Source organism: Hemitrygon akajei, chromosome 15 (assembly GCF_048418815.1).
Source record: "Hemitrygon akajei chromosome 15, sHemAka1.3, whole genome shotgun sequence".
NCBI classification, from domain to species: Eukaryota; Metazoa; Chordata; class Chondrichthyes; order Myliobatiformes; family Dasyatidae; genus Hemitrygon; species Hemitrygon akajei.
In genome coordinates, this window is record NC_133138.1 from 83,889,394 (window position 1) to 83,917,323 (window position 27,930).

At 42.3% G+C, this 27,930-nt stretch overlaps 1 protein-coding gene across 1 annotated transcript; it reads left to right on the forward strand.

Moving 5' to 3' along the window:
* Positions 1-1,250: 1,250 nt before the first annotated feature.
* Positions 1,251-27,930, forward strand: lsm11 (LSM11, U7 small nuclear RNA associated). The gene is made up of 4 exons (XM_073067887.1): positions 1,251-1,673; positions 25,077-25,216; positions 26,511-26,594; positions 26,879-27,930. Exons 1-4 carry the CDS (start codon positions 1,271-1,273, stop codon positions 27,257-27,259), a joined length of 1,008 nt encoding a protein of 335 aa, XP_072923988.1. The 5' UTR covers positions 1,251-1,270; the 3' UTR covers positions 27,260-27,930.

The following is a 27,930-nucleotide window of genomic DNA, read 5'->3' on the forward strand; positions in this document are numbered from 1 at the left end:
AGTTGCAACATAATGCTGCCCATTCACCTCCTCCCTCATCCCCATTCACTGCCTCAAACTGCTGTCAGGTGAGGTAGCAGTTCACTGATACTGTGTTGGGCTCGTCAACGGCATGCGGTGCTCCCAACGTGAGACCCAACTTTGATGGGGATGGGGGGAGGCGCTTTATCGAGCACCTTTGCTCACACCTTGAGAGCTTGCTCCACACATCTCCCTTGAACTTTTTTCGTTCACCTTAAATACATGCATTTCGACTTTGTCTACTCTATGCTTCTCATAATATAGTCTTTATAATTTCTATCAGATACATAAAATATTTATAATTTCCCTACGCTTTCTGAGGGATCGCTCCCTCCATGATTCCCGTGTCCATTCGTCTCTCCCTCCCGGCACTATCCCTACAAGCGGCCCATACACCTCCCCTCTCACCTCCATTCAGGGCCCCAAACAGCCCTCCCCTCCAGTTGAGGCAACACTTCACCTGTGAATCTACTGGGGTTGTCTATTGTGCTCTGCTGCTCCTGCTCTCGATGCACCCTCATCTATAATGGGGAGACCCGTCGTAAATGTGGGGACTGTTTCATTGAGCACCTCCTCTCCATCCGCCAAAAGCAGACCTCCAGGTAGCCGTACATTTTAATTCCGTTTTTCATTCCGACATGTCGAACCACACTCTCTGCTTGCGTCACGATGAGGTCACCCTCAGGGTGGAGGAGCAATATCTTGTATTCTGTCTGGGTAACCTCCAGCCTGAAGGTACGAATATCCATTTTAACATGTTATCCCTTTTTAAAAAAAAATCCCTTCCTCTCCCCTATATTCCTCACTCTGGCCTCTTACCTGCCTATCAGCTCCCACTGGTCCTCCTATGATCACCACTCCTCTCCTATCAGATTCCCTATTTTCCGGTTCTATCTTTACTACCCACCTGGTTTCACCCATTAACCTCCAGCTATCCTCCTCCTCCTAGATTCCCAGTCTTTTAGTCTTCGTTCCTTTCTAGTCCCGAAGGGTCTCAGCACGAAACCCTTTTACCACGTTACCACGTGGTATTAATTTTAAATATAATTTTTACCACGTTAATATACTTCCGCTGTAGACTCATGTCTCTAGAATTAGACGACCTGTCTGGCTTGCAGAAGGCAGGCATTACAGTACTGAAAATATAATGCATAACGCCTGCAATTTAAAGATGGCGGCTTAGAAAGTGCTCTATTCCACCGAGGGCCGATTACCCAGGCTGCAGAGCGAGAGCGGGAGCTGTGAGAAGATGGCGGAGCCCCGGAGCGGGCCGGGGTCGGCGGCGGCAGGTGAGAGCGAGCCTGACGAGGATGTGGACGGGGGGCTGCTTGACGTCAGCTCCCCGCACTTCGACCCGTACCTGGCGTTGTACAGCCCGCGGCCGCCGCCACTGCCCTTCCCGTCCGTGCGCACTTTTAACAACGTGGCCGAGTACGAGTCGTTCCTGCAGCGGCGGTCCCGCGCCCGCACCCCGGGCCCGGCCCCGGCCCCGGCCCGAACCCGCGGCGGCCGCCGTGCAGCGCGGGCTGCCTCCGACCCCGAGAGGATCGAGCGGCTCAAGAAGCTGATGGTGGCGCAGCCGGACAGCGAGGAGAAGCCGCGATGCCGCCGGAGGGACCGCGCCCCCAAGAACGTGATGACCAGGATGGCCCGTGAGTAGAGGCCGGGTGGGCGGCAGGGGCAGTGTGTCGGGGCCCGGACACGCGTGGGGTGTTCTCGCCTTGCAGCAGATGGTAGAATTAGGGGGCACGGTCTCAAAATGAAGCACAAGTCTGTTAGGACTGAAATGTAAGAGCAGAATTACGCCATTGAGTCTGCCTCACCATTCAATCAAGCCTGAGTTTTAACAACCCTATTTCCCCGGCTTCTCACCAATCAACAACCTGACATTCTCTGCCTCAAGTACACTCGGTGACTTGGCCTCCACTTTCCTCTCTGCGAATGATTTCCACAGATTCATCACCCTCCTGCTGAAAAAACTCCCAGCTCACCTCCGTTTCAAAGGGACTTTCCTTTATTCTAAGGCAGTGCCCTGACATCCTGCTGATGAAACATCCTTTCCCTGCCCACTCTGTCTCTGCTTTCAATGAAATCTGTCCTCATTCTTTTGGACTCCGAGTACAGATTTAGAGACACCAAACAAATAATAATAACTTATTTATAGACAAAGGTAATGTAGTTCAAAGTACTTCACAATGGGATGAAGTGCAAATAAAAGACAAAAAGGTGTTAGTTAAAAGCAAGATTCAAAATGTAGGTTTTGAGTAGGTGTTTAAAAGCGGCAGTTAGGTCTCTATCCCTTATAGCTTTAGGTATTGCATTCCACAGTTTAGGACTGTGGTTCAGGAAAGGAGACCTGCCAATGATCTTTTGAGAGAGCTTGTTTAAATTTAAGAGACCAGTGGAAGAAGACCTGAGAGTTTGAACAGGGTTATAAAACAAAACCTTTTATGTTCTGGTTCCAGGCCATTAAGAGCTTTAAAAACAAGTAAGACAACTTTAAAATCAATTCTAAAAGATACAGAAAGCCAATGCAGAGTAGTTAGGTCAGGACTTTTTCATGCTGGTTTTAGGTAAAAGTCAGCTCTGGTCATGAACCAGCCTGAAGGGTAGTGAGTAGAGACCGATGCTCTTGCTTGTGCTATTATTTTACCCCTGAATGCCCGGAACTGGAGGCCAGTGCTGTGGCACAAAAAGCAGCCAGTGGGAGAGAATTGCTACATCCTTTCAATGGGTCAGTCGGCAACCAGTGCGGAGGAACTGGCTTTCAATTGGCAGGCATATTAACCCTTCACAATACACTATTGAGATAGATCATGTCGTATATAATTACGTTAAGATAGTTTTAAGAAAATCCATGGACCTCTAACTCTTTTCTATCCATGTATCTGTCTAAGTGTCTTAAATGTTACACCCTCAACCTCTGTCTGGCAGCTCAATCCAGGTGTCCATTGTATGTAGAAAGTCTGATCATCTGGCTGTAATTCTGCTGCTGGCGAGTTGGCAGAGACTAAAGATTGCAGCAACAGTAGTAAGGACCAAGAAGGTATATATGGTCAGGGGAGGCAGAGGAGAGCTTACAGGACTAGTTTGAGTTGGTGGACTGAACAATATTCAGGCATTCATCTTCGAATCTGAATGAATATGCTGCAGTTGTCATCTACTTCATCAAGACCTATGTGGATGAGTGTGTGTGCTCTAGAACACACCGGTCATACCCAAATCAAAAGCCATGGATCAACCAGGAGATTCGTAGTCTGCTGAGGGCGGGATCTGTGGCATTTTTGCACAGTAGAACAGTGCATTCAGGATTGAGAATCCAGAACTACACAAGAAGTCTATTTTAAGAGCAAGAAAATAATTCCGATTGAGGTTAGAGATGGAATTGGATGTGGGTCAGCACTGGCAGGGTTTGTGGGCCATTGCTTCCTACAAGATAAAACCCAGCACTGTGAGTGGCTGTGATGCTTCACTCCAAGACAGGTTAAATGCCTTCTATGCATGCTTTGAAAGGGAGAATAAAATTAGACTGGTGAAAATCCCTGCGGCATCTGGTGATCCTGTGAAATGTCTCAGAGACTGACATCAGAATATCTTTCATGAGGGTGAACCCTCGCAAGGCATAAAACTTTGATGGTCTACCTGACAGGGCTCTGAAAACCCATTCCAACCAGCTGGCAGAAGTGTTAAAGGAAATCATTCTTTCACTGCTGTTCCGACAGGCTTCAAAATGGTGACGGTCATACCAGTACCCTAGAAGAGCATGGTTAGCTGCCTCAACTATTAAACACAAAGTACACTGCAAATGCTGTGGTCAAATCAACACGTCAAACAAGCTGGATGAACTCAGGTCGGGCAGCATCCGTTGAAATGAGCAGTCAACATTTCGGGCCAAGACCTGACGAAGGGTCTCGGCCCGAAACGTTGACTGCTCATTTCAACGGATGCTGCCCGACCTGCTGAGTTCATCCAGCTTGTTTGTACATGTTGATTTACTTCAACTATTGCCCGACTGCATTCACGTCTACTGTGATGAAGTGCTTTCTTGGTCAGTCATGGCCAAAATTAACTTCTGCCTAAGGAAGGACATTAACCTGTTGCAATTCGCCTGTCACCACAATAGATCTGTAGCGGATGCAATCGCTCTGGCTCTCCACCCAGCCTTGAATCACCTGGACAATAGTAATACTTACACCAGACTGCTATTTATTGATTACAGTTCAGCATTCAACACCATCATACCCTCGGTACCAACCAACATACTTCAAAACCTGGGCCTCTATCTCACTCTGCAACAGGATCCTTGACTTCCTCACCGGGAGATCACAGTACAGATGAAAAATAACATCTTGCTGACAGTCAGCACTGGTGCAGCTCGAGGATGTAGCCTGCTGTTGTGCTCTCTACACTAATGATTGTGTGCCAAGGCACAGCTCAAAGGTTCAAAGGTATACTTTATTGTCAAAGTATGCAACTGATGTTTGTCTTCTCTAGATAGCCATGAAATACTGAAAAAAAAACTTGTTTTTGTTTTTGAAGAAGACAACCCCCCCACATGAAAAAGAAATGCAAACCCTCCCTCACAAAAAAACAGTGACAATAGCAATAAAACCCACAACCCCTTCACTCGTAGAAAGGAACAGCGACACTAGCATCAAATCCCCCAGCCCCCTCTCTCAGACACCAAAAACTAACAGATCACTCACACAGAAGAATAGCAGCAGAACATCAGACCCCAAATCCCCAACTCCTCCCTTGCACAAAAAAATAACATTGTCCAACCGCTAATCAGCAACAAGAAAGAAAGCACTGAAAACTGAAAGAGACCAAAATAAACTGCAGTCTAATCATTACATAACTCTTGGAATTTTGAAAACATCCTTCTGTCGACATTGAAGAGGGTGGCAGGACAAACTCAGTTCTTCTGTGAAGAGCGACTGTCATGCTGGGCCCATACACCACTGACCCCGCTACCGACAGCTGTCGACCCGTGGCCTTGGTGGGAAACGAGTGCTGGCCTCCTGCATCTGCCTCGATGCTTCACTCTTCATTGACACTTCGAAATGGAGTTCTTCGTGACCTCATGGTCTTCTTCATGAGGCAGCTTGTGCTCTCAGTTATCTCTGGGGGTAACTGAGCACTAAATATTCAATCAGATTCCAAACTGTAAGCCACAGGCTCCAACGGTTTCTGAAACCCAAGACAAAAAAGAGAAAGTGAAATAATGGTAAAGAGCTTGGCTATTTGAAGGATGTTGCCTGGAGAATAGTTTGCTGGCACCATCTTCACCAGATCTCAAATAGCATTTATAAATTTTCTGATGATATAACTATTGTTGACAGAATTTCAGCTGTTGGGCAAAGAAGCATACAGGAGTGAGATAAATCAGCTACTTCAGTGGTGCACTTAACGTCAGTAAGACCAAGAAATTGATTGTGGGCTGGGAAGGAGAAGTTGAAGGAACTTCAACTTCATTGTGGTATCAGCAGTGGAAAGAGTGAGCTGTTTCAAATTCTTGGGTGTTAACATCTTTGAAGGTTTATCCTGGGACCAGCATATTAATACACTTACCAAGCAGGTGCAGCAACGGTTTGAGAAGAGTTGGTATGTCATCAAAGGCTCTTGCAAATTTCTACTGATGTACTGTGGACAGCCTTCTACGTGGTTGCATCAAAACTTGCACAGGATTGGGAAAAGCTGCAGAAAGTTGCAAACTCAGTCCACTCCATCATATGCAGTAGCCTCCCCAGCATCCAGAACATCTCCAAAAAGGTGGGATCTGTCATTAAGGACTCCCATCACCCAGGACATGTCCTCTTCTCATTGCTACCATTGAGGAGGTGGTACAGGAGCCTGAAGACACACTCGACATTTTAGGAACAGCTTCTTCCCCTTCGGCATCAGATTTCTGAATGGACAGTGAAGCCATGAGCACTACTTTCATCTTTCTTTTATGTTTTCTTTTTGCACAACTTATTTAATTTTTAATTGTATATCCTATTGTATAGCTTTTTTTATTATGTATTGCAATGTACTGCTGCAAAACATATTTCACATGTGTCAGTGATAGTAAATGTGATTCTGATCAATCTGTGTTAAGCTGACCACCTGCCCTTTGAAATCTTTCCCTCTATCACCTTAAACCATGCCCTCTAATTTATAATTCCCTTTCCCTGAGAGACAGACTACATTCATTCTATTTCTGTTCCTCATAATTATATACACCTCCTACACTCCAAGGAATAAAATCCTAGTCTTCCCAAGATCCTCTTTTATTTGAGCTCTTGAATACTTATTCAATAGCAGAGTAGACTTGAAGGGGCTGAATGGCCTTCTCCCACTGCTTCTTAGGTTCTTGCATCAAAGGTGTTTCACAACTACCAAACTGCAGTATGAGATCGCTATTTGAAATGTATTAACCATCATAATCTGGGAAATTGGTAATCTCAATGAACACAGCAAGGGCCAGAAGCAGAGATAACAAGGAGAAAGTTCTTGACTGAATAATGATGTAATCATACAGCTGTGAATAATTACCACAGAGAACAAATAGACAATCACATAATTTGTGACTGATGGTTTGAACATACTTTAAGAGAATTAGATAACGATGTTATAGTTAAAGCAGAGATAATGAAAATTATCTTGGAATAGTTGGGTAGTTCAGTCTAAACACAGTTTGATATTTTGTGAAGTGGAAGGAGGCAATTTGGTTACTTGAGTCTATGCTGGTCTACAGTGCAATCTCACCATCTCACTGTTCCCTTGATGCCTCTATCATTTTCTCATCAACTCTGTCAAGTCACTAAGAATTTTGTATCTTTTTATTTGTAAACTGAGAAAGCAGTTTCTGTGCTGTAATGTTCTATGGTTCCCTTCCTTGTGACAAACCCACCAACCCAGCACCCAAAGCCTTAGCAGCTCTCCCTCAGTAGCAACTATTTTTTGGGTAAAAAGATGGGCCAAATGGGGCAGGGGCAAATGGAACTCGCTTAGGTGGATACTTTGATGGACATGGACGAGTTGGGTCAAAGGTTCTTTTTCAGTGCTGTATTACTCTATGGTTCTATGACCCTAACACTATAGACTGTCCAGGTCTGGCTTTACTAGAGCTTTGTGTTAATTGTTTTTATTCAAATCCCATTACAGAATAAGTCAACAATCCTAATTCAAGATTCTTTAATGTCATTTTCTTTACATAAGTGTAAAGGAGAATGAAATAATTGATCTGATACAGCATTAAAAACCCATAAAAGATAAAGACCACAATAATAATAAAAACATAAGTACGATTACATATGATAATATATATACCCATTAAAGTGACGCTAGGGTGATTGACAAGAAGTAATAAAGTAGTGGTGGAGTTGGTGGGTGAGGGTGTTGAGAAGCCTTGCTGCTTGGGGAAGTAATTGTTTTTGAGTCTGATGTGGATGTTACATAAACTTACTCCCTGTGGGGAGTGGGACAAATAGTCCATGAGCAGGGTGGGTGGGATCCTTCATGCGGTTACTGGCCCTTTTCCAGCACCTTTTTTTAAATGTATGTCCTTAATGATGGACAGGCTGATGCTGGTGATGAGTTGGGCAGAGTTTACTACCTGTTTTATAGTGCCTTCATGTCCACTGCAGTGCAGTTTTCATAACCAAGCAGTGATGAAGCTCGTCAGGATGCTCTCTGCTGTACATCTGAAAAATGATAGTATGGATGTGCGAAGTCCAGCTCTCTTCAGAAAGTGGAAGCATTGCTGAGCTTTCTTGTCTGTGAAGGATGTGTTCTGGGACCATGAGGAGTCTTGTGTGATGTTTCCACTGCTCTGACACCCATGTAAAGGGGGATGTGAGTGGTACAAGTTCTCCTGAAGTTGATAACCATCTCCTTTGTTTTGCTGACATTAAGGAAGAGGTTATTTGCTTGGACCAGGTCTCAAGCTCTTCCATTTCCTCTCTGCAGGTTGTCTCATTGTTGTTGGTGATTAGCCCTACCATTTTCATGTCCTTGGTGAACTTGATGTGATTGCTTAGAGGTTTGGCCATGCAGTCACATGTGACCAGAGTGTACAGCAATGGAAAGCCTTAGCAGACACCCATGTTGAAGATGATGGGGAGGGTGGAGTGGTTGTGACTTCTCGCTATCTGAAGTCTGTTCATTAGAAAATCGAACACTCAGTTGCACAGTGATGTATTTAGACTGAGGAGTAGGAATTTGTTCATCAAGGTGTGTGGGACAATAGTTTTGAATGCTGATTCAGAATCAGCATTCTGACATAAGTATCCTTGCTTTCTAGGTGTGTCAGGTCAAGGTGATACGCCTTCTGTTGTAGAGCGGTTCTGTCACTGAGTGTCCAATGTGACAGGAATGGCGTTTTGATATGTGCCATTATCAGCTGTTCAAAGCACTCCATGATGATTGGTATCAGTGCCATCAGGTGGTAGTCATTGATTTCTGAAGGTGTGGGCTTCTTCGGTACAAGGAGGATGGTTGTAAATTTCTTTCGATCTACCTGATGCAAAGACACCACGTACTACGGTGAATGTAACTTTAACTCTTTATTATCAAGTTACCCAAGAGAACCCTCCTTAAACACTCTCTTAGAGGCTGCTTCGGAGGTCTCCAGCTTCTGAAGCAAATACAGTTCTTTTTATATACATGCAGTCACGTACACAGATAGATGTGTACACACCCCCTTAGTTTCTGTTACAGATGAGTATTGTTAACTTTATCAGTCATAAATTGTTCGTATAACAGTTTTAATTGCCACTATGCCAAGATACAGACAGGCACAGGCTTACCATTCAAAGCCTCTGCCCTTGAAATAGCCACAGCAATTAATCAAGCAATGATACAAGTTACTCTAAACAAGAACTGAAGTTAAGCACAGGTTGCATTCCAAGGATGATGTCACCCGCTCAGCTCATCTTATAAGAAAACATTTGTGCTTCTATACTTTTTTTCAAAGTCTTAGCTGCTATGACCTTTACAAAATAGCCAGGGTCACAAGAGGCCTACGAGATGCTAAGTTCTTAACATTACAATTGGAAGCATGTGGGGACAGCAACCTGGATGACTGAAGTGTTGAAGATGTCCATTAAATTGTCAGTAAGTTGGTATGCACTCTCCTTGAGTACTTGGCTTGGGATGCTGCCTGGCCCGACAGACTTACAGGGGTTGACTGTTCAGTGTCCTTCTCGTGTCTGCTACTGTTGCAAGGAGGTAGCTTTCATGGCCGCCATTGAGTTGCATGCTTCGAATTGTGCATAAAAGTTGGTTAGAGTGTCAGGGAGGGAGCATTGGTACAGTTGACACTGTTTATCCTTGTGTAGTCTAATGCCCTTGATGCCCTGCCAAATGTGCCAGGGATCGTATTCAAACAGGTGTTCTGAACTTTCTGTGTGTAGGCAGACTTTGACCTCTTGGTGCTTAAGATGAGGTTTCTCCTGGCTGCTTTGAGAACTGTTCTATCACCAGCCTTGGAGTCAGCATCCCAAGCTTTTAATAGGGTGTGCCTGTCTGCATTCAGCCAGGCTCGTATTTGGGCTGTCAGACGACTGTTGTTGATGTACCAACATTGTCTACACACTTGATGAGGTATATTTCTCGAAGCCTGTGTCTTCTCCGTTAGTGATAGCCTCCTTGAACATCTGCCAGGATGAAGAGACCATCCAGACCATTGTCTGAAGAGAGCTAGTGCTGTTGTAAAGTTCTTCCACTGTGACCTTGGCATTTGTGCTTGGGGTTGCAGACAGTGGGGATGAGTGCAACAGTAAGCTCCCTGAGCCGGCGAAGTAGCCAGCATTTGAGTTTGGTGTTATGTTGATGTTTAGTGATTTGTTTACAAGGTCACCCAGGTCTCCCTTAACAGCCAACACCTTTTAACTCTCACTATTCAGAAAATATTTTGCCTTTCTATTTTCCTCTACCAGAGAGGATGTCTTGTCATTTAGTCTCTTTATATTCCCTTGAACGTTGTGCATTTTCCTTGCAACCCAGGCCCTGTTTCATCTTTACCATCATCAGTAAACTTGGGTATGTTACACTTGGTTACCTCATTGTTGCAGGCTGTGAGCCAACCTGAGCCTCAATACAGAACCCGGTGGCACACCACTAATCACCTTGAAAGAAATAAGAATTATGGAGCACTACAGCACAGAAATTGGCTAGTCTAGTCTGTGCTGAACGGTTATTCTGCTTAGTCCCATCTGGACCATGGCCCTCCATACCTTATCCAAGCTTCCCTTAAGTGTTGCAATCAAACCCACATTCACCACTTCCACTGGCAGCTCATTCCACACTCGCGTCACCCCCGAGTGAAGAAATTTCCCCTTAAATACTTCACCATTCACCCTTAACCTAAGACCTCTGGTTCTTGTCTCACCCAACCTCAGTAGAAAAGGCATGCTTGCATTAACTCTATCTATACCACTCAGAATTTTGTATACAGTACTGTGCAAAAGTTTTAAGCACAGGTAAAAACAATCTGTAAAGTGAATGTGCTTTCAAAAGTAATGAATTAAAAAAAAAACAGTAGTAAACAGTAAAAGACTAAATCAAATCAATATTTGGTGTGACCACCCTTTGCCTTCAAAACTTCATTAATTCTCTTAGGTACAGTGTTGTGCAGTTTTATAAGTAAAACAGCTGATAGGTTGTTCCAGGCATCTTGGAGAACTTGCCACAGTTCTTTCGCACTTGTTTGTTATCTTCATTTACTCACGCACTGGGCTATATACCTACAAAATAATGAAGTTTTATTTGAAAAGTGGTCTATTACTTAACGTGTTCTTTAACAAAATACAAATATTTCCATGTAACATTTAATATTGTTTTGGAACATTATCATCTAGATCAAGGATTCCCAACTTTTTTTTAATGCGATAGACCCCTACCATTAACAGAGGGGTCTGTTAACCCCAGATTGGGAGCCCCTGATCTAGATTAATATACATGACAAACAACAATGGTCCCAGCACTGATTCCCCACTAGTCACAGGCAACCATCTATTACTACTCTCTGGCTTCTTCCACAAAGCCAATGTTGAATCCAATTTACTACCTCATCCTGAATGACAAGTGACTGAATTTTCTTGACCAGCCTCTCATGCAGGGTTTAGTAAACAGCCTAACTAAAGTCATGTAGACAACATCCTTTGCCTTTCCGTCATCAACTTTCTTGATAACCTCCTTGAAAAATCCTGTAAAAATCTTTCACTGTTTTCTAGCTGTTACCCCAACTTAGACCACTCTTGTCTATTAATCACTTCATCACATGTACGGTAATTTTGGCACCTTATCACAGACTTTCTAAAAAGTTCAGATATACTGCATCCAGTGACTTCTCTTACTGTGTTGATGATGTCCTCAAAAAAAAATTTAGGAAGGTCAAGATTCAAATTAAGAACCACGTATTTCTGCTCTTATTCCTGTGGGCAAGTGATGAACCTGATCATTTTAACTATTAAGTATATTATATGGGAAAATCTGCATTTGCATCTGGGTCACAGAAACGCTGTGAGGACCAACGCTGTGACCTTGTCCACCTTATCCCACCTTCCGTCCCCATCCTAAATTTGCTGCCTTTGTTCAGTTGTGGTTTTTTTTGTCTCTTGCCTCCTCATTCTATTACTCAATGTGCATCCAACTGCTTTGGCTGAATTTGGTATTCTTTAACTCATGGCTTTCATGTCCATGTTGTAGGTTTTGTCTTGCATGTGCCCATGAGTGTATACTTCTGGCCAGCTTCCAGCAGATCAGAGAGCCCCAGGCAGGATTGCTGGCTTTCCTGTGGAAGGTCAGAGCTACAAGGTCTGATACCATCCCAGCAGAAAGCTTCATGATACGAGGTTCCCATCCCAAACCTGTGGACTGATGTGGGAAAGCCACCCGTCCACTGTGGATTTTGAGGAGGATAGTCACAATCTATAAGGTGATATTGATCAGCTGGCAAATTAGGCAGTATGGAGGCAGATGGACTTTAATCCTGATTAATGTAAAGTGATGCCTTTTGGGACATCTAATAGAACTAGGAGAAGTGTAATGAAAGATAGGGCCCTGAGAGTATTGAAGAGCAGAGGGATCTTGGTGTACAAGTTCAAGGATCCTAAAGGTGGCAGAACAGGTAGTTAAGGTGATAAAGAAAGCATGCTTGTCTTCATTCACTGAGGCAAAGAATGTAAAAGCAGGGATGTCTTAGTACAGTTTTATAAAACTTTGGTGAGGCCACATGGAATATTGTGTCCAGTTTTGGTCACCACAGTATGGATGATAGTCAGGAGATTCACCAAGAGGATGGAATGTTTCAGTTATTAGGAGAAAATAGGCTAGGTTTGTTTTCCTTGAGCAGATTTGACTAAAGAAGGATCTGATAAAAGTGTACAGAATTATCATGGGCATGCTTATGGTAGATGGTTATCTTTTCTCCATGTTAGAGGTGTCTTTCATGCAGAGGGTGTTTGGAATGCCCTGCCTGAGGGGTGGTGGAGTCAGACTTACACAACTTTTAAGTGTCTGAGACACACAATTAAAATGCCAAGACAAAGTCTTTAGATCAAATGTTATTAGTGTGGATGGGAATTTGATGGTCAGTATAGACAAGGGTGGGTGAAGGACCTACCGTATTTCTGTGCATTATGACTCCTTCACTGAAGTGGCTATTTCAGAGGTAACTAGCTAGAGGAGCCCAAGAGAAGAAATGGAAAAGGAGTTAAGATGATGGAGCTGCATTTAAAAAAAAAGGAACACTGGTAACTGCTATGAAATTACAGAACACAATTGCAGAATATTTGCACAGTTGTAGAACAGAGTGATCTAGGAATAATGGTGCATAGTTCCCTGAAGGTGGAATCTCATGTGGATAGGGTGGTGAAGAAAGCTTTTGGTATGCTGGCCTTTATAAATCAGAGCATTGAGTATAAGAGTTGGGATGTAATGTTAAAATTGTACAAGGCATTGGTAAGGCCGAATTTGGAGTATTGTGTACAGTTCTGGTCACTGAATTATAGGAAAGATGTCAACAAAATAGAGAGAGTACAGAGGAGATTTACTAGAATGTTACCTGGATTTCAGCACCTAAGTTACAGAGAAAGGTTGAACAGTTAGGTCTTTATTCTTTGGAGCGTAGAAAGTTGAGGGGGGAATTGATAGAGGTATTTAAAATTATGAGGGGGATAGATAGAGTTGACGTGGATAGGCTTTTTCCATTGAGAGTAGGGGAGATTCAAACAAGAGGACATGAGTTGAGAGTTATGGGACAAAAGTTTAGGGGGTAACACAAGGGGGAATTTTTTTACTCAGAGAGTGGTAGCTGTGTGGAACGAGCTTCCAGTAGAAGTAGTAGAGGCAGGTTCGATTTTGTCAGTTTAAAAAAAAAATTGGATAGATATATGGACAGGAAAGGAATGGAGGGTTATGGGCTGAGTGCAGGTAGGTGGGACTAGGTGAGAGTAAGCGTTCGGCACGGACTAGAAGGGCCAAGATGGCCTGTTTCCATGCTGTAATTGTTATATGGTTATAATATAAGGTTCTTTCAAGATTTCTATGGTTTCTGCTAATCAGAAGACTAGCTTATTTCTGAAAGGTAACAGGTGTCTGGAGATTGTGTAAGACTGTTTGCTGCAGCAATAATTATTTCTTAACTCTAACCAAAAGGACTGGCAAGTTAGATTTAGTAATGAGTAACATGACAAATTTAGTTTACGACCTTAGACTGGCTGATCATTTATCTCTTAATGATAATGAGATTAAGTTTGTGTAAAGCTTTAAACCACTGGCAAGAATCAATTTGGGTACTGCTGACTTCTGTACAATGAGGCAGAGAAAATTTTACAGAACATTGAACACTGGAGTGCAGGAACAGACCCTTCAGCCACATGAAATGGATCCCATCTGCCTGCACACAATCCATATTCCTCCAACGTATGTTTAAATCCCCCTTAAAAACCACTATCATATTTGCTTTTGCCACTTCTACCCTCGGGAAGAGACTGACCCTACCTATGCTTTTGTACTGGGTTATTTGGTAGATCAGAAAGATATCTTCAAAAACAAGCTGAATGTGAAAGAGAACCTTGCAGGGTTCCCAACCTTTATTATGCCATTGACCCTTATCATTAACCAAGGGGTCTGTAGATCCCAGGTTGGGAATCCCTGCCTTAAAGAGATGAAATCTTGATCTTACTGCCCAAACAACAGGAATGGATGAATAATGCAATAAGGGATGGAGTGAAGTTAAAGGCCAAGACCACTTAGTGGATACTGGTATCTGGGAGAGGCACAATAAACAGCAAAAGAAAACGTAGCAAGCTGTAGAAAGGGACCGTGAGGAAAAGTTTACAAGACCTCAAAACAATGCACTGTTAGCAAAAATGTGGAGTTGTGTGATGTATCATGGAGTGTATTGAATGTTGGCTGCCTTTCATTTTATTATGGAAATGAAAATGGTATGCAGGGTAGTATAAGAAAACCAATACCTGAAGCAGGTTGAGGAACTAAATAAAATAACAGCAATGAAAACAAAAAAAGTAAGTTCTTAAATGTGACAAATCCCCCAAGGTCACAGCATCTTCTTCATAGCCTTTAAAACATTAGTTGAGAACATTGAAGGTGCCTTAGTATAGTTTTTAAAAGTTCTCTTAATTTTGGAAAGTTATGTTTACCATTCCGCGTTTTATGAAAGTTGAGAGAGGAGAGCAGGAAACGTGGACCTGTCAGCCAGACATCTGTTTTAATATTGTTTGGAGATTCTGTTTTCAAATAATGTCTGAGCATGCCTGAAGAATCTGGTTTCTTTGGAAGCAGTGTGAGGTTATCTAATGATGTGACTTTTATGGACTTGAAGCAAGTGTTTTCTGAGATCTTCAATTAGGGAAATTTAGCCAGAGTTGAAGTTTATGGAATTGAAGTGGCTCAGAAATTGGTTGATCAAAAGGCAAACTAGAGATTATAAGCAGATACCACGTGGCTTAGCTGTGACTATGTCTCTGAAAGATTATACAACTTGAATACATGGGTTTCTATTCCCTTACCTAGGTTTACAGAATACAGAGGTGGACAGCATAAGTAGTCTAGATGGAAGTATTAAATTGTGAAGAAGTGTTACTAAATTGAGTAAATTGATATACAGTTGCAAGAAAAAGTGTGTGAACCCTTTGCAGTTACCTGTTTTCTGCATTTATTACTCATAAAATGTGGTCTGATCTTCATCTAAGTCACAATAATAGAGAAACACAATTGCTTAAACTAATAACACAGAAACAATTATACTTTTAAGTCTTTATTAAAACACATTATTTAATCATACATAGTCCAGGCTGGACAAAATATGTGAACCCTTTATTTAACTGGTAAACCCCCTTTAGTAACAATAACCTCCACCAATCGTTTCCTGTAGCTGCTTATCAGACTCCCACAATGCCAAGAAGGAATTTCAGACCATTCCTCCATACAAAACTGTTTCAGTTCATCAATATTTCTGGGATACCTTGCATGAACAGCCCTCTTCAGGGCTTGACACAGCATCTCAATTGGGTTAAGGTGTGGCCTCTGACTTGGCCATTCCAGCACCTACATCTTCTGATTTTCCATTAAAAGAATGGTTCTTCTTTTAATCCATTTCTGTTGACTACTCTTGTGTTTTGGATCATCGTCTTATTGCATCAACCAGCTTCTATTAAGCTCAGGTGAGGGACCGCTACCCTAATGTTCTCCTATAAAATGTCTTTATGCAATTTTGAATTCATTGTTCCCCCAACGATTGCAAGTTGTCCAGGCCCTGAGGCAACAAAGCAGCCCCAAAACCATGATGCTCCTTCCACCATGCTTTACGGTTAGGATGAGGTTTTGGTGTTGGTGCGCCTTTTTCCTCCGAACATTGCAATGTGCATTTCTGCCAGAAAGTTCAACTTTTGTCTCATCTGTCCACAGAATGTTGTCCCAGAAGCATTGTGGAACATCCAGGTGGTCTTTTGCAAACCTGAAGTGCCACAGTGTATTTTTTTGGAGAGCAGTGGTGTCTTTCCATGGATGCCATTCTTCTTCAGTATTTTTTCTTATTGTGGACACTTGAACAGAGACTTTAGCAAGTTCTAAAGATTTCTGCAGGTCTTTTGCTGTTACCCTTGGGTTCTTTTTCACCACCTTCAGCATTGCACATTGTGCTCGTGGTGTGATCTTTGCAGCACTCCCACTTCAAGGGAGAATAGCAACAGTATTGAATTTCCTACATTTGTTGACAGTTTCTCTTACTGCAGACTGATGAACACTCAGGTCTTTAGAAATACTTTTATAGCCATGCATCTGTACAGTTCTTCTTCTAAGGTCCTCTGGGGGTTGTTTTGATCAAGACATGGTGCACATAAACAGACCTTTCTTGAGAAGAGTAAGCTCTGTTAGTAGCCTGACATCGTCATTTTATGGGTCTGTGACCCATACCTCCAATCTCATCTCATTGATTGGAACAAATAGCTATGTAGAAGGCATACCCCTAGGTTTCACATACTTTGATAGAACCTAGACTGTGATATTTTAAATGGTGTACTCAGTATTGATGAGAAGAAATTGAATTGTTTGTATTATTTAGGCAGATTGAGTTTGTCTATTGTTGTGAGTTAGACAAAGATCAGACCACATTTTACGAGTAATTAATGCAGAAAACCAGGTAATTGCAAAGGGTTCACAAACTTTTTCTTGCAACTGTGACTGCAGCAAATGTGGACCATGAAGAACGATACGGTAGTATAGCCAGTTCTAGGCAGTCCCCTGGTTAATGGATGACTTGCTTCCACTCTGTTTCTGATGTGGCTGCTAAGGGTACAGTGGAACATCAGAGGTGCTTTTCGGGCAGGGGTGTGGACTGTTCGGAAGGCTCAGCACCCCATTTGTTGTTTTCCACTGCTCCCTTTGAAGAGATTGGAAGTGTTGCATTTCCCAAGGAGACTCTTGAGATGCTTAAGGTTCTATCTCAGTTCTTGCCTTAATTTCTTTCTGTGATAGAACTGAGTGTGGTGTTCCTGTTTCAGGAGGTTGGTGTCCGGCAAGTGTGGATCAATTGGGATCATTTCTTAATTTCTAGAAACTCACCATCTCAGCAGGGCAGTCATTGTCATTGAGTAGGTAGGTTAGCAGTGGTGGTACCGTAGTTTCAGTTAACCAGATTAATGGAAAGGAACTCAAAGTCTTGGTGTTTAGCCATTTCAGGTCTGAAACTTCATGTACCTGTATGTGATTGTATTGGGTTGACTGTCAGTGGGAGATATCCTGATCTCAATGCCCTGACCTTTGCTTTTTGTTTCCCTGTAGGAGCAGCTCGCCTCCTCCATCTGGAGCGCATTATGGTGTGGGCCATGGACACCTCCATGACCAGCTTTAGGGCTGCTTCGTTATTGGTCAACAAAAGGTACGCATGGGCAAGAGACAGCAACTGAGGTTCAGTAGTTTACTCTCAGCTCCTTCACCTTTATTGGGACTGTCTTCATAAGATGTAATTCTACATCACATTACATCTTTGTAATTGGCTGTGTCACCTAGACTCACTTGGTAGTCTTGTCTGAATATAATATAGAAAGACATGTCTCTACAGTACAGGAGGCATGTTTCTCAACTGTTGGACACATAGCTCTGTGTTCTGGGCAACATTCACTGTCAAAGCTCCACCAAATGAGAAGATTTGGTCAGTTATTTCAGCTTCTTGTGGGATTTGCATAAGGATAAGAATCGTTTGGCTGTTGGATTTTCCTGCAGAATGGTGGGGACTCACTGAAAGTGAGTGGAGGTACTTTGATTTGTTCCAAGAATCTAAAAGGTTCTGTGTAATTGCAACTTCTAATTTTAAAATATTTCTTTTAAGCCACTCTTTCTTTAAACTTCTACCAGCTACTCCACTGTGTCTTCCTTTCATTCCCTTTTTTTTTTAGCCATATTTACATTATAAAATCAACCTAATGAATTCACTGCTCCAGAGCTATGCCACACTGCTCAGGGACCCCAGTTACATCTGAATTCCAGTGCTGTAAATGTGAAGTTTATACTGTACATTTACCCCTGTAACTGCATGGGTTTCCTCACACATCCCTAAGACCTGTTGGTTTGTAGGTTCTTTGTTCCTGATGTAGGTGGATGGTGGTAAAATCAGGAGAATCAAAGTGGGGAATAGGTTACAGAGAATTACCTGGGAAAATGAAATAACTGTCAAACTGCTGAAGAAACTCAGTGGGTTGAGCAGCATCTGTAGGAGGAGAGGAGCTGTCATTTTGTTTTGAAATTGCATCATAATGTCGTCATGGAGGGTTTTAGTCTGAAACATCAACAACTTCTTGCAGATGCTGTACTGAGTTCTTCCAAAACGTCGTTGCTTCAAATTCCAACACCTTCAGTTTCTTGGGTCTCCATGTGGGAGAATGGGATTGCTCATGAACTGGCACAGACTTGATGGGTTGGAGATCCTCCCTCTATGTTATGAAATACGAGAAAAAGTGCAAGTCTTCTATTGTCAGCCTTGCAAATCATAAAATACTTCTGCTCAAGTTGTCTGGTTTGGACTAGTATATAGGAGCACATATAACAAATAACCACAAAGATTTATCTCAACTTCCCAGCTCTTTACTTCACCCCGCCACCCCCCCCCCCCCCCACTGGTTTCACCCATTACCTAGACCTTGTATTTCTTCCTCCCCTCCCCCACCTTCTTACACTGACTCCTCGTCTTTTTCTCTCCAGCCTGAAGTGTCGACTGTACTCTTTTCCATAGATGCTCTCTAGCCTGCTGAGTTCTTCCAGGTTTTGTGTGTGTTGCTTGGATTTCCAGCATCTTCAGATTTTCTCTTGTTTCCAGTTGAATATTTGTGCTTGTGGAACCGATAGTATAAACCTGGACCTCTTCCCTTAGAAGCAGGAAGTTTGATGAATTGGATCATTAGATCAGATTAGTGTAGTGTAGTGGTTGGTACAACACTTTATATTAGAGGCAACCTGGGTTCAATTCCTGCTGCAGCCTGTAAGGAGTTTGTACGTTCTCCCTGTGACCATGTGGATTTTCTCTGGGTGCTCTGGTTTCCTCCCACAATCCTGATAGGTTAATTGGTCATTGTAAATTGTCCCGGGATACACTAGGATTAAATTGGGGGATTGCTGGGCGGTGTGGTTTAAAGGGCTGGTTGGGCCTATTCTGCACTGTATCTCAATTAATAAATCAGTAGACTCCTGGAGGCACAAGATGTTGAAACCTGGAGCAAAAATAGAGCTGCTGCAGGAAAACAGTGTGTTAGGCATTATCTGTAGAGGGAAATGGACAGTCAGCATTTTGGTTCGACACTTTTCATCTTGACAATTGCTGACAGTCCATTTCTCTCCACAGATGCTGCCTGGCCCTATGAATCCTTACATTAGCTCAATTTTTGCTTAGTAAACATCTGTTGCATAAGTTTGTGAGGGTGAGGTAGGTGAAGGAAATGGATTTAGGTGGGCCTCATCCATTTGAGAGAAAGTCTACAAGACCTAGGAGCAGAATTAGGCCATGTGGACCATGAGTCTGCTCCATCTTTTATTATCCCTCGAAACCACGTTTTCCTGTCTTCTCCTTGTAACCTTTGACATCCTGACTAATTATGAACCTATTAACCTCTGCTTTAAATATACGTAATGACTTGGCCTCTGCAGCGTGCTGTGGCAATGAATTCCACAGGTTAACCATCATCTGCTCTAGAAATTCCTCCTGATCTCTATTCTAAGGGAAGTTCTTCCTATTCTGAGGCTGTCCTCTCTGATTCTAAATTCCTCCACAATGGGGACCATGTTCTCTACACCCTTTCTCCTCTCAAAATGTGATAGGTTTCATTAAGATCCTCTACCCCCCACCCCCATTCAAGCCCACAGATATCAAACACTCCTCATACACTAAACTTTTAATTTCCTGAATCATCTTTGTGAACTTCATCTCGACCCTTTCCAATGTCAGCACATCCTTTCATAGATAAGGGGCCCAAAATTATGGTGAGGAAAGACAAGCAGATTGTGAGACAGAATTGCAGCCAATGGGATGTTAAAAGTGTAACAAGGGGTCAAAATCAAAGATTGTGATGAATACAGGACTGAAGATGGTATATTTGAATGCACCTAGTATACAGAATAAGGTAGATGATCTTGTAGTGCAGATAGAGATTGGCAGGTACTGTATGACATTGTGGACATCTGTGTTGTGGCTGAAAGAAGATCATAGGTGGGAGCTTAACAATCAAGGATACACATTCTATCGAAAGGACAGGTAGGTAGGCAGAAGAGGTTGGGTGGCTCTGTTGGTAAAAATTTAAATCAAATCCTTAGGAAGAGGTGACATAGGATTGGAAGATATAGAATCCTTGTGGGTGGAGTTAAAAAAAAGGCGAAGGTAAAAAGACCCTGATGGAAGATAAATACAGGCTTCCGAATAGTAACCAGCGTGTGGGTTACAAATTACATTGGGAGATAGAAGAGTGAAAATCAAGTTGGTGCTGGATCCCAAGAGAGGTAGAGAATTGGAAGCCTTAAAAAACCAACAGAAGACAACTAAACAGGCATTAAGAGAGAAAAGTTGAAATATGATAAGCTAACCAGTAATGTAAAAGAGGATCCAGAAAGTTCTTTTCAGATATATATAGAGTAGAAGAGAGACCAGAGTGAACATCAAGACTGCTGGAAACTGATGCTGGAGAGGTAGTAGTGGGGGACAAAGAAATGGAGGATGAAATTAAGAAGTATATTGCGTCAGTCTTCACACTGCAGAATGCAAGACACCAGCAGAATGCCTGAAATGCAAGGGGACAGAAATGAGTGCCATTGCTATTACTATGGAGAAAGTGCTTTGGAAGCTGAAAAGTCTGAAGTCACCTGGACAAGATGGATTATACCCCACGGTTCAGAAAGAGGTGGCTGAAGAGATCGTGGAGGCATTAGTAATGATCTTTCAAGAATCACTAGACTCTGGAATGGTTCCTGAGAAATGCAAAATTGCAAATGTCACTGGCTCTTTAAGAAGGGAGGAATGCAGAAGAAAATAAGTTGTAGGCCAGTTAGCCTGACAATGGTTGGGAAGGTGTTGGCGCCTACTATTAAGGATAAGGTTTTGCCAGTTAGCCTGACAATGGTTGGGAAGGTGTTGGCGCCTACTATTAAGGATAAGGTTTTGCCAGTTAGCCTGACAATGGTTGGGAAGGTGTTGGCGCCTACTATTAAGGATAAGGTTTTGCCAGTTAGCCTGACAATGGTTGGGAAGGTGTTGGAGCCTACTATTAAGGATAAGGTTTTGCCAGTTAGCCTGACAATGGTTGGGAAGGTGTTGGAGCCTACTATTAAAGATAAGGTTTTGCCAGTTAGCCTGACAATGGTTGGGAAGGTGTTGGCGCCTACTATTAAGGATAAGGTTTTGCCAGTTAGCCTGACAATGGTTGGGAAGGTGTTGGCGCCTACTATTAAGGATAAGGTTTTGGAGTATTTGGAAGCATATGATAAAATAGGCCTAAGTCAGCATGGTTTTCTAAAAGGGAAATCTTGCCTGACAAATCTGCTGGAATTCTTCGAGGAAATATCAGGTAGGATAGCCAAAGGAGCCAGATTCTAGTTGTTTATTTGGGTTTTCAAAAAGCCTTTGACAAGGTGCCACACATGAAGCTTTTTAACAAGGTAAGAGCCCATGGTGTTACAGGAAAGGCATTAGCATGGATAGAAAATTGGCTGATTGGCAGGAGCCAAGTAAAGGGGCCTTTTCTGTTTGGCTGCTTGTGACTAGTGGTGTGCTGCAGGGGTTGATGTTTGGACCACTTCTTTTCATGTTATATGTCAGTGATTTGGATGATGGAATTGATAGCTTTGTGACCAAGTTTGCAGATGATAGGAAGATAGGTGGAGGGGCAGGTGGTGTGAAGGAAGCAGGATGTCTGCAGAAGGACTTGGGCAGATTAGGGGAATGTGCAAAGAAGTGGCAAATGGAACATAGTGTAAAGAACTGCATAGTCTTAAACTTTGCCAGAAGGAATAAAGGTTTAGACTATTTTCTAAAAGGGGAGAAAATTCAAAAATCAGAAGTGCAAAGGGACTTTCGAGTCCTCATGCAGGATTCTCTGAAGGTTAACTTGCAGGTTGAGTCGGTGGTAAGGAAGGCAAATACAATGTTAGCATTCATTTCGGGAGGACTAGGATACAAAAGCGAGGATGTAATGCTGAGGCTTTATAAGTTATTGGTCAGACCACATTTGGAGTATTGTGAGCATTTTTGGGCCTCTTACTGAAGAAAGGATGTGCTGTCTTTGGAGTGAGTCCAGAGCAGGTGCACGAGAATGATCCCAGGAATGAAAGGGTTAGCTTATTAGGACTGGTGAATCTGTGGAATTCATTGCCACAGACGTGTGCTGGTCAGGTCATTCTGTATATTTAAGGTGGCAGTTGATAGGTTCTTGATTACTGAGGGCATCAAATATGACAGGGATAAAGCAGGAGAATGAGGTTGAGAGGGCCTATTAAATCAGCCATGATGGATTGACGGAGCAGAGGTCATTGGCTGAATGCCAAATTCTGCTCCTATGTCTTATGGTCTAAAACTGCTCACAAAATGCTAATTTAGGCTAACTGAAGACTTTGGCCTATTTTATCATCTGCCTTCAAGTACGCCGAAACCTTATGCTTAAAGGATGCCAACATCTTCCTAACTATGGAATTCAGGTCTATAATTTCCTGTCTTTTTTTCTCCTCCCTTCTGAGTGAGTGGAATGACATTTGCAATTTTCCAGTTGTCCAGAACCATTCAAGAATTTAGTGATTCTTGAAAGATCACCACTAATGCCTTCACAGTTTTTTCAGCCCCCCTTTCAGAACACGAGAGTGTAGATCATCTGGTCCAGGTAACTACCTTAAGACCAGTAATAACTACACTCTCTTCTGCTCTGACACTCTTGATTTTCTGGCGTAGTGAATTTCTTACACAATGAAGGCACTAGCAATGTACTTGTTAAATTCGTCTATTTTTTTTGTTACCCATTGCTATCCTTTCAGCATCATTTTCCAGAGGTCCACTACCCACTCTCGACTCAAGCCTTTTCTTTTGCTTTAACCGTATAACTTATAACCATATAACAATTACAGCATGGAAACAGGCCATCTCGGCCCTTCTAGTACATGCCAAATGCTTACTCTCACCTAGTCCCACCGACCTGCACTCAGCCCATAACCCTCCATTCCTTTCCTGTCCATATACCTATCCAATTTTACTTTAAATGACAATACCGAACCTGCCTCTACCACTTCTACTGGAAGCTTGTTCCACACAGCTACCACTCTCTGAGTAAAAAAATTTCCCCTTGTGTTACCCCTAAACTTTTGTCCCCTAACTCTCAACTCATGTCCTCTTGTTTGAATCTCCCCTACTCTCAATTGAAAAAGCTTATCCACGTCAACTCTATCTATCCCCCTCATAATTTTAAATACCTCTATCAAGTCCCCCCTCAACCTTCTACGCTCCAAAAAATAAAGACCTAACTTGTTCAACCTTTCTCTGTAACTTAGGTGCTGAAACCCAGGTAGCATTCTAGTAAATCTCCTCTGTACTCTCTCTATTTTGTTGACATCTTTCCTATAATTCAGTGACCAGAACTGTACACAATACTCCAAATTCGGCCTTACCAATGCCTTGTACAATTTTAACATTACATCCCAACTCCTATACTCAATGCTCTGATTTATAAATGCCAGCATACCAAAAGCTTTCTTCACGACCCTATCCACATGAGATTCCACCTTCAGGGAACTATGCACCATTATTCCTAGATCACTCTGTTGTACTGCATTCTTCAATGCCATACCATTTACCATGTATGTCCTATTTTGATTTATTCCTATCAAGATGTAGCACCTCACACTTATCAGCATTAAACTCCATCTGCCATCTTTCAGCCCACTCTTCTAACTGGCCTAAATCTCTCTGCAAGCTTTGAAAACCTATCTCATTATCCACAATGCCACCTATCTTAGTATCATCTGCATACTTACTAATCCAATTTACCACCCCATCATCCAGATCATTAATGTATATGACAAACAACATTGGACCCAGTACAGATCCCTGAGGCACACCACTAGTCACCGGCCTCCAACCTGACAAACAGTTATCACCACTACTCTCTGGCATCTCCCACCCAGCCACTGTTGAATCCATTTTACTACTTCAATATTAATACCTACCGACTGAACCTTCCTAACTAACCTTCCGTGTGGAACCTTGTCAAAGACCTTACTGAAGTCCACATAGGCAATATCCACTGCTTTACCCGTGTCATCTTTCCTAGTAACCTCTTCAAAAGATTCAGTAAGATTTGTCAAACATGACCTTCCACGTACAAATCCATGTTGACTGTTCCTATTCAGATCCTGTCTATCCAGATAATTATATATACCATCTCTAAGAATACTTTCCATTAATTTACCCACCACTGACGTCAAACTTACAGGCCTATAATTGCTAGGTTTACTCTTAGAACCCTTTTTAAACAATTGAACAACATGAACAATACGCCAATGCTCCGGCACCATCCCTGTTTCTAATGACATTTGAAATATTTCTGTCAGAGCCCCTGCTATTTCTACACTAACTTCCCTCAAGGTCCTAGGGAATATCCTGTCAGGATCCAGAGATTTATCCACTTTTATATTCCTTTTATGCTGTCTTTGACTTACCTTGTCAGCCAAGTTGTCTCTTCGTCCCTTTAGAATACTACTATTTCTTTGGGATGTATTGAGGTAGGCATGTCAGGAAGTTTAGGGGCCTTTTCCAGTTTTGCTCACAGTGGTCGAAGATCGTTGTTTTACTTTAATTTGCAGAGCAGAACTAAAGCCAGTAGTTGTGTAGTAAAGCCAGGGCCTTTATGGTCTGCATGGTCTAATGAGCCCAATGTTCAGTTCATTGGTCATTTAAGTGTGAGATTAGTTAGACCATGCAATGTTGTTAAATATTGGTTGAAGTGGTTATGCACATTTTAAATGTTTCACTGAGTTGCATAGTTACTCCTGCAGCTAATTCTGGATGTGTTTTATTTTTCACACAGTTCATGAAGGAAGTCCTTTGGGTGAACTCTATCGGTGTGTCCAGGACAGAATAAAGATTAGTGTCCACATCAGGACTTTCAAAGGACTTCGGGGTGTTTGCTCAGGATTCTTGGTGGCATTTGATAAATTCTGGAATATGGTAATATTTGCTTTTTGCAAACCATCCTCTCTTTTAACCAATACCACTGGTGTGAAGCTTTATTCACAAACATTTATTTGCTGTCTTTCAGTCCAGCCTTCCCAGTTTACTCCCTCTCCCAAAAGGACCTAGACATATTACACAGGAGCTCCTGAGGACTTCAATATTCCTAGGCAATTGTATGCACTAGGTCCAAGACGAGGAGTATTTGCAACTTCCTCTTTAGTTGTACATGGGGAGTGGTGATAAGGCCATTCAAAGTTACCCCTTGAACAGATAGTAGCTTGTGAGAGCAGTCAGTGAGAATCTGGTAACACACCAGTTACCTTGGGAACAGCAGATTCCCTTCCCATTAAAGAGCAGTAATTTTAATTCTAGAATTATTTAATAACAGATTTAAGGAAAATGGGAGGTGAAGGGGTGACCTGATAGTGGTTCATGAAATTTGGGGATTATCAACAAGGATAAAGATTAAAATATTTTTTCCCGAGGTGAGGGTTTTAGACACAAGGGCACAGGTTTAAGGTAAGGGGTAGAAAATTTAGAGTGGATTTAGAGAGAATGTTTTCCACACAAGGGTGGTTAGAATCTGAACCAGGAATCCTGAGGTGGTGGTAGAGGCAGATGCTCTCAATATGGAAGAAGTCTCTAGATAAGTACTTGAATTGCAAAACATAGAAGGCCATGGCATAAGTGGGATTAGTGTGTGTGGAATGTTAAGAGGGCAGAATGGGTGTGTTGGGCTAAATGGGCTGTTTCTGTGCCTCATGACCCAATTCCCGAGGCCAAGGTGGGACTTGAACTGACACCTGATTAGCAATCCTAGCCACTTGATGTTAACCCAGCATTTAAATCAATATGTCATTATACACCAAGGCACAGCCGGCGGTACTGGGACCAGATGAAGCTCTGTGTCAAGATGCAAGGCTGATTTAGCATATGACAAATCTGCAAAAACTGTATCTTCCCTCACAGCAAGTGACTTGGGCTAACGCTGAAGACATACCACTGGAGCAGAGTGATGTAAATGCAGGAATTCACGATAGACTGACTGCTTTAAGTTCAGCTTGATAAATGGACTCTTGGGCAGAAGCTATAACTGAGACTTGTTCGGGAATCAATGGGGTTTGATTTCAGAATTCCCTTCCTCAAGGAATCTAAAGATTTCTTGAATTGGTGTCAGGTTGGCTATGACCATACTGTGGCACCAGCCTGTTGCTTGGTGGTAGTGATGTCACTTCATTTTGTTTCCAACCTGGGGATTCTCAAATTCCACAATGGCTTCTTTTCCCAGGCACTTGTTGATGTAGACGAGACCTTCAGGAAACCCATTCTTGGGAAAGCTTTTTACAGTGAACCAGTGCTCACGGTTGGCAGGGTAAGTAGTATTGTTTCCTTTAAACAAAGACTATTATTTCTTGAGTCAAGTTTTTATGTTCTACTCTCTGATCCCTGAACTGTCTTTATGTACATATGTGATACAAAGACAATCTTCCACTTCTAGCATAAGGAATGACTTTTGGGGATAACTAAGTCTCAGTTTTTCTCTAACTCATGCGCAATCTGCTCTGTCAAACCTAGTGCATCATTTTGTTTATTATTTTCCACTAAAGTCATCAGTCACTGTATAAATACACCACTGGATTTACTTTTTACCTGCAGCTTTTTGATCGGCTAAGGCTTCAAGAATCCAAAGGTGAGGAACCCATTTCCAAGACTACAGAACAAACTGGCTCGTTCCCAAAGAGGATTGTGGATAGGGAAGATGGACTGGATAACAGCAAAAGTCTGAGCTGTAGTGTTACAGCAGAACCTACACAACAAACTTTGGACACTATAAACCTCCCTCTGCAGAGCAAAGCTGCAGGTTGTGATCAGTTGAAGAGGAGTTCCAAACAGGTGGGCTTGGGGACCAGGTCTCATGCAAGCGAGAAACAGAAAAGTAAAAAAACCAAGGTGGATTATCAGCAGGTTTCTCAAAGACACCTGAAACAACTGTTCATCCGGGGTGAAAATATCTTGCTCATTAGTATAAGACAATGATAAATGCAACCACACCCAAAGGCTTGATAGACTAGCCTTATAGAATATTATAACAAGTAGGCTAGAAGGTGCAAATGTGTACGCTGACTGTAAAACTTCAACTGCCTGGAAATCTGGCTGTTAACTTCCATGAGTAGAAAAGAATCTGAGTTAATGATGTGTTTGAATAGTAAACATAAACATCTTGTTTCTGCGCTGAACTGTTGTGAAGTTAGTTTACTCAATGGGAACTTGAATACTGAAATTGTTCATGCAGTACTGTTGGAAGTATAGAATTTTGATGAAACTATTGTACTCACCTGACCATGTTTATTTTTATTCTGTTGCCCTTTGATTGAAATGTGTTTCAACTACCATTCTAATCGTGGATGATTTGCTTCAGAACTGGTGTTTCGTGTATTTTTCTGCCTACAATGACTTTGGAAATAATGCTTTGAAAACGCTCCAGCCTAGGGTTGATGTGAAATAAACGGTGTAGGTGTCTAAGGAGAAACATTCTTTTGTGTTTGGTGATCTTGTTATGTGGACTCATCATGGTATGTAAGGTGGCTTTTTGGCCTAATATATATTTGCCAGAAATTTCATTTGTGCTTTCTAAGTAGTCTGGTCATTTTGTTTTCATTTTTGTAAATGATTGCTCTCGGGATTAAAAGGTGCATTCCTGATTTTTA

Excerpts from the sequence above, each read along its gene's own strand:
- lsm11 (XM_073067887.1), top strand. The coding sequence starts at position 1,271 with ATGGCGGAGCCCCGGAGCGGGCCGGGGTCGGCGGCGGCAGGTGAGAGC. Across the intron at positions 1,674-25,076 it reads CGTGATGACCAGGATGGCCC|TTCATGAAGGAAGTCCTTTG; the intron begins GTGAGTAGAGGC and ends TTTTTCACACAG. Across the intron at positions 26,595-26,878 it reads CAGTGCTCACGGTTGGCAGG|CTTTTTGATCGGCTAAGGCT; the intron begins GTAAGTAGTATT and ends TTTTACCTGCAG.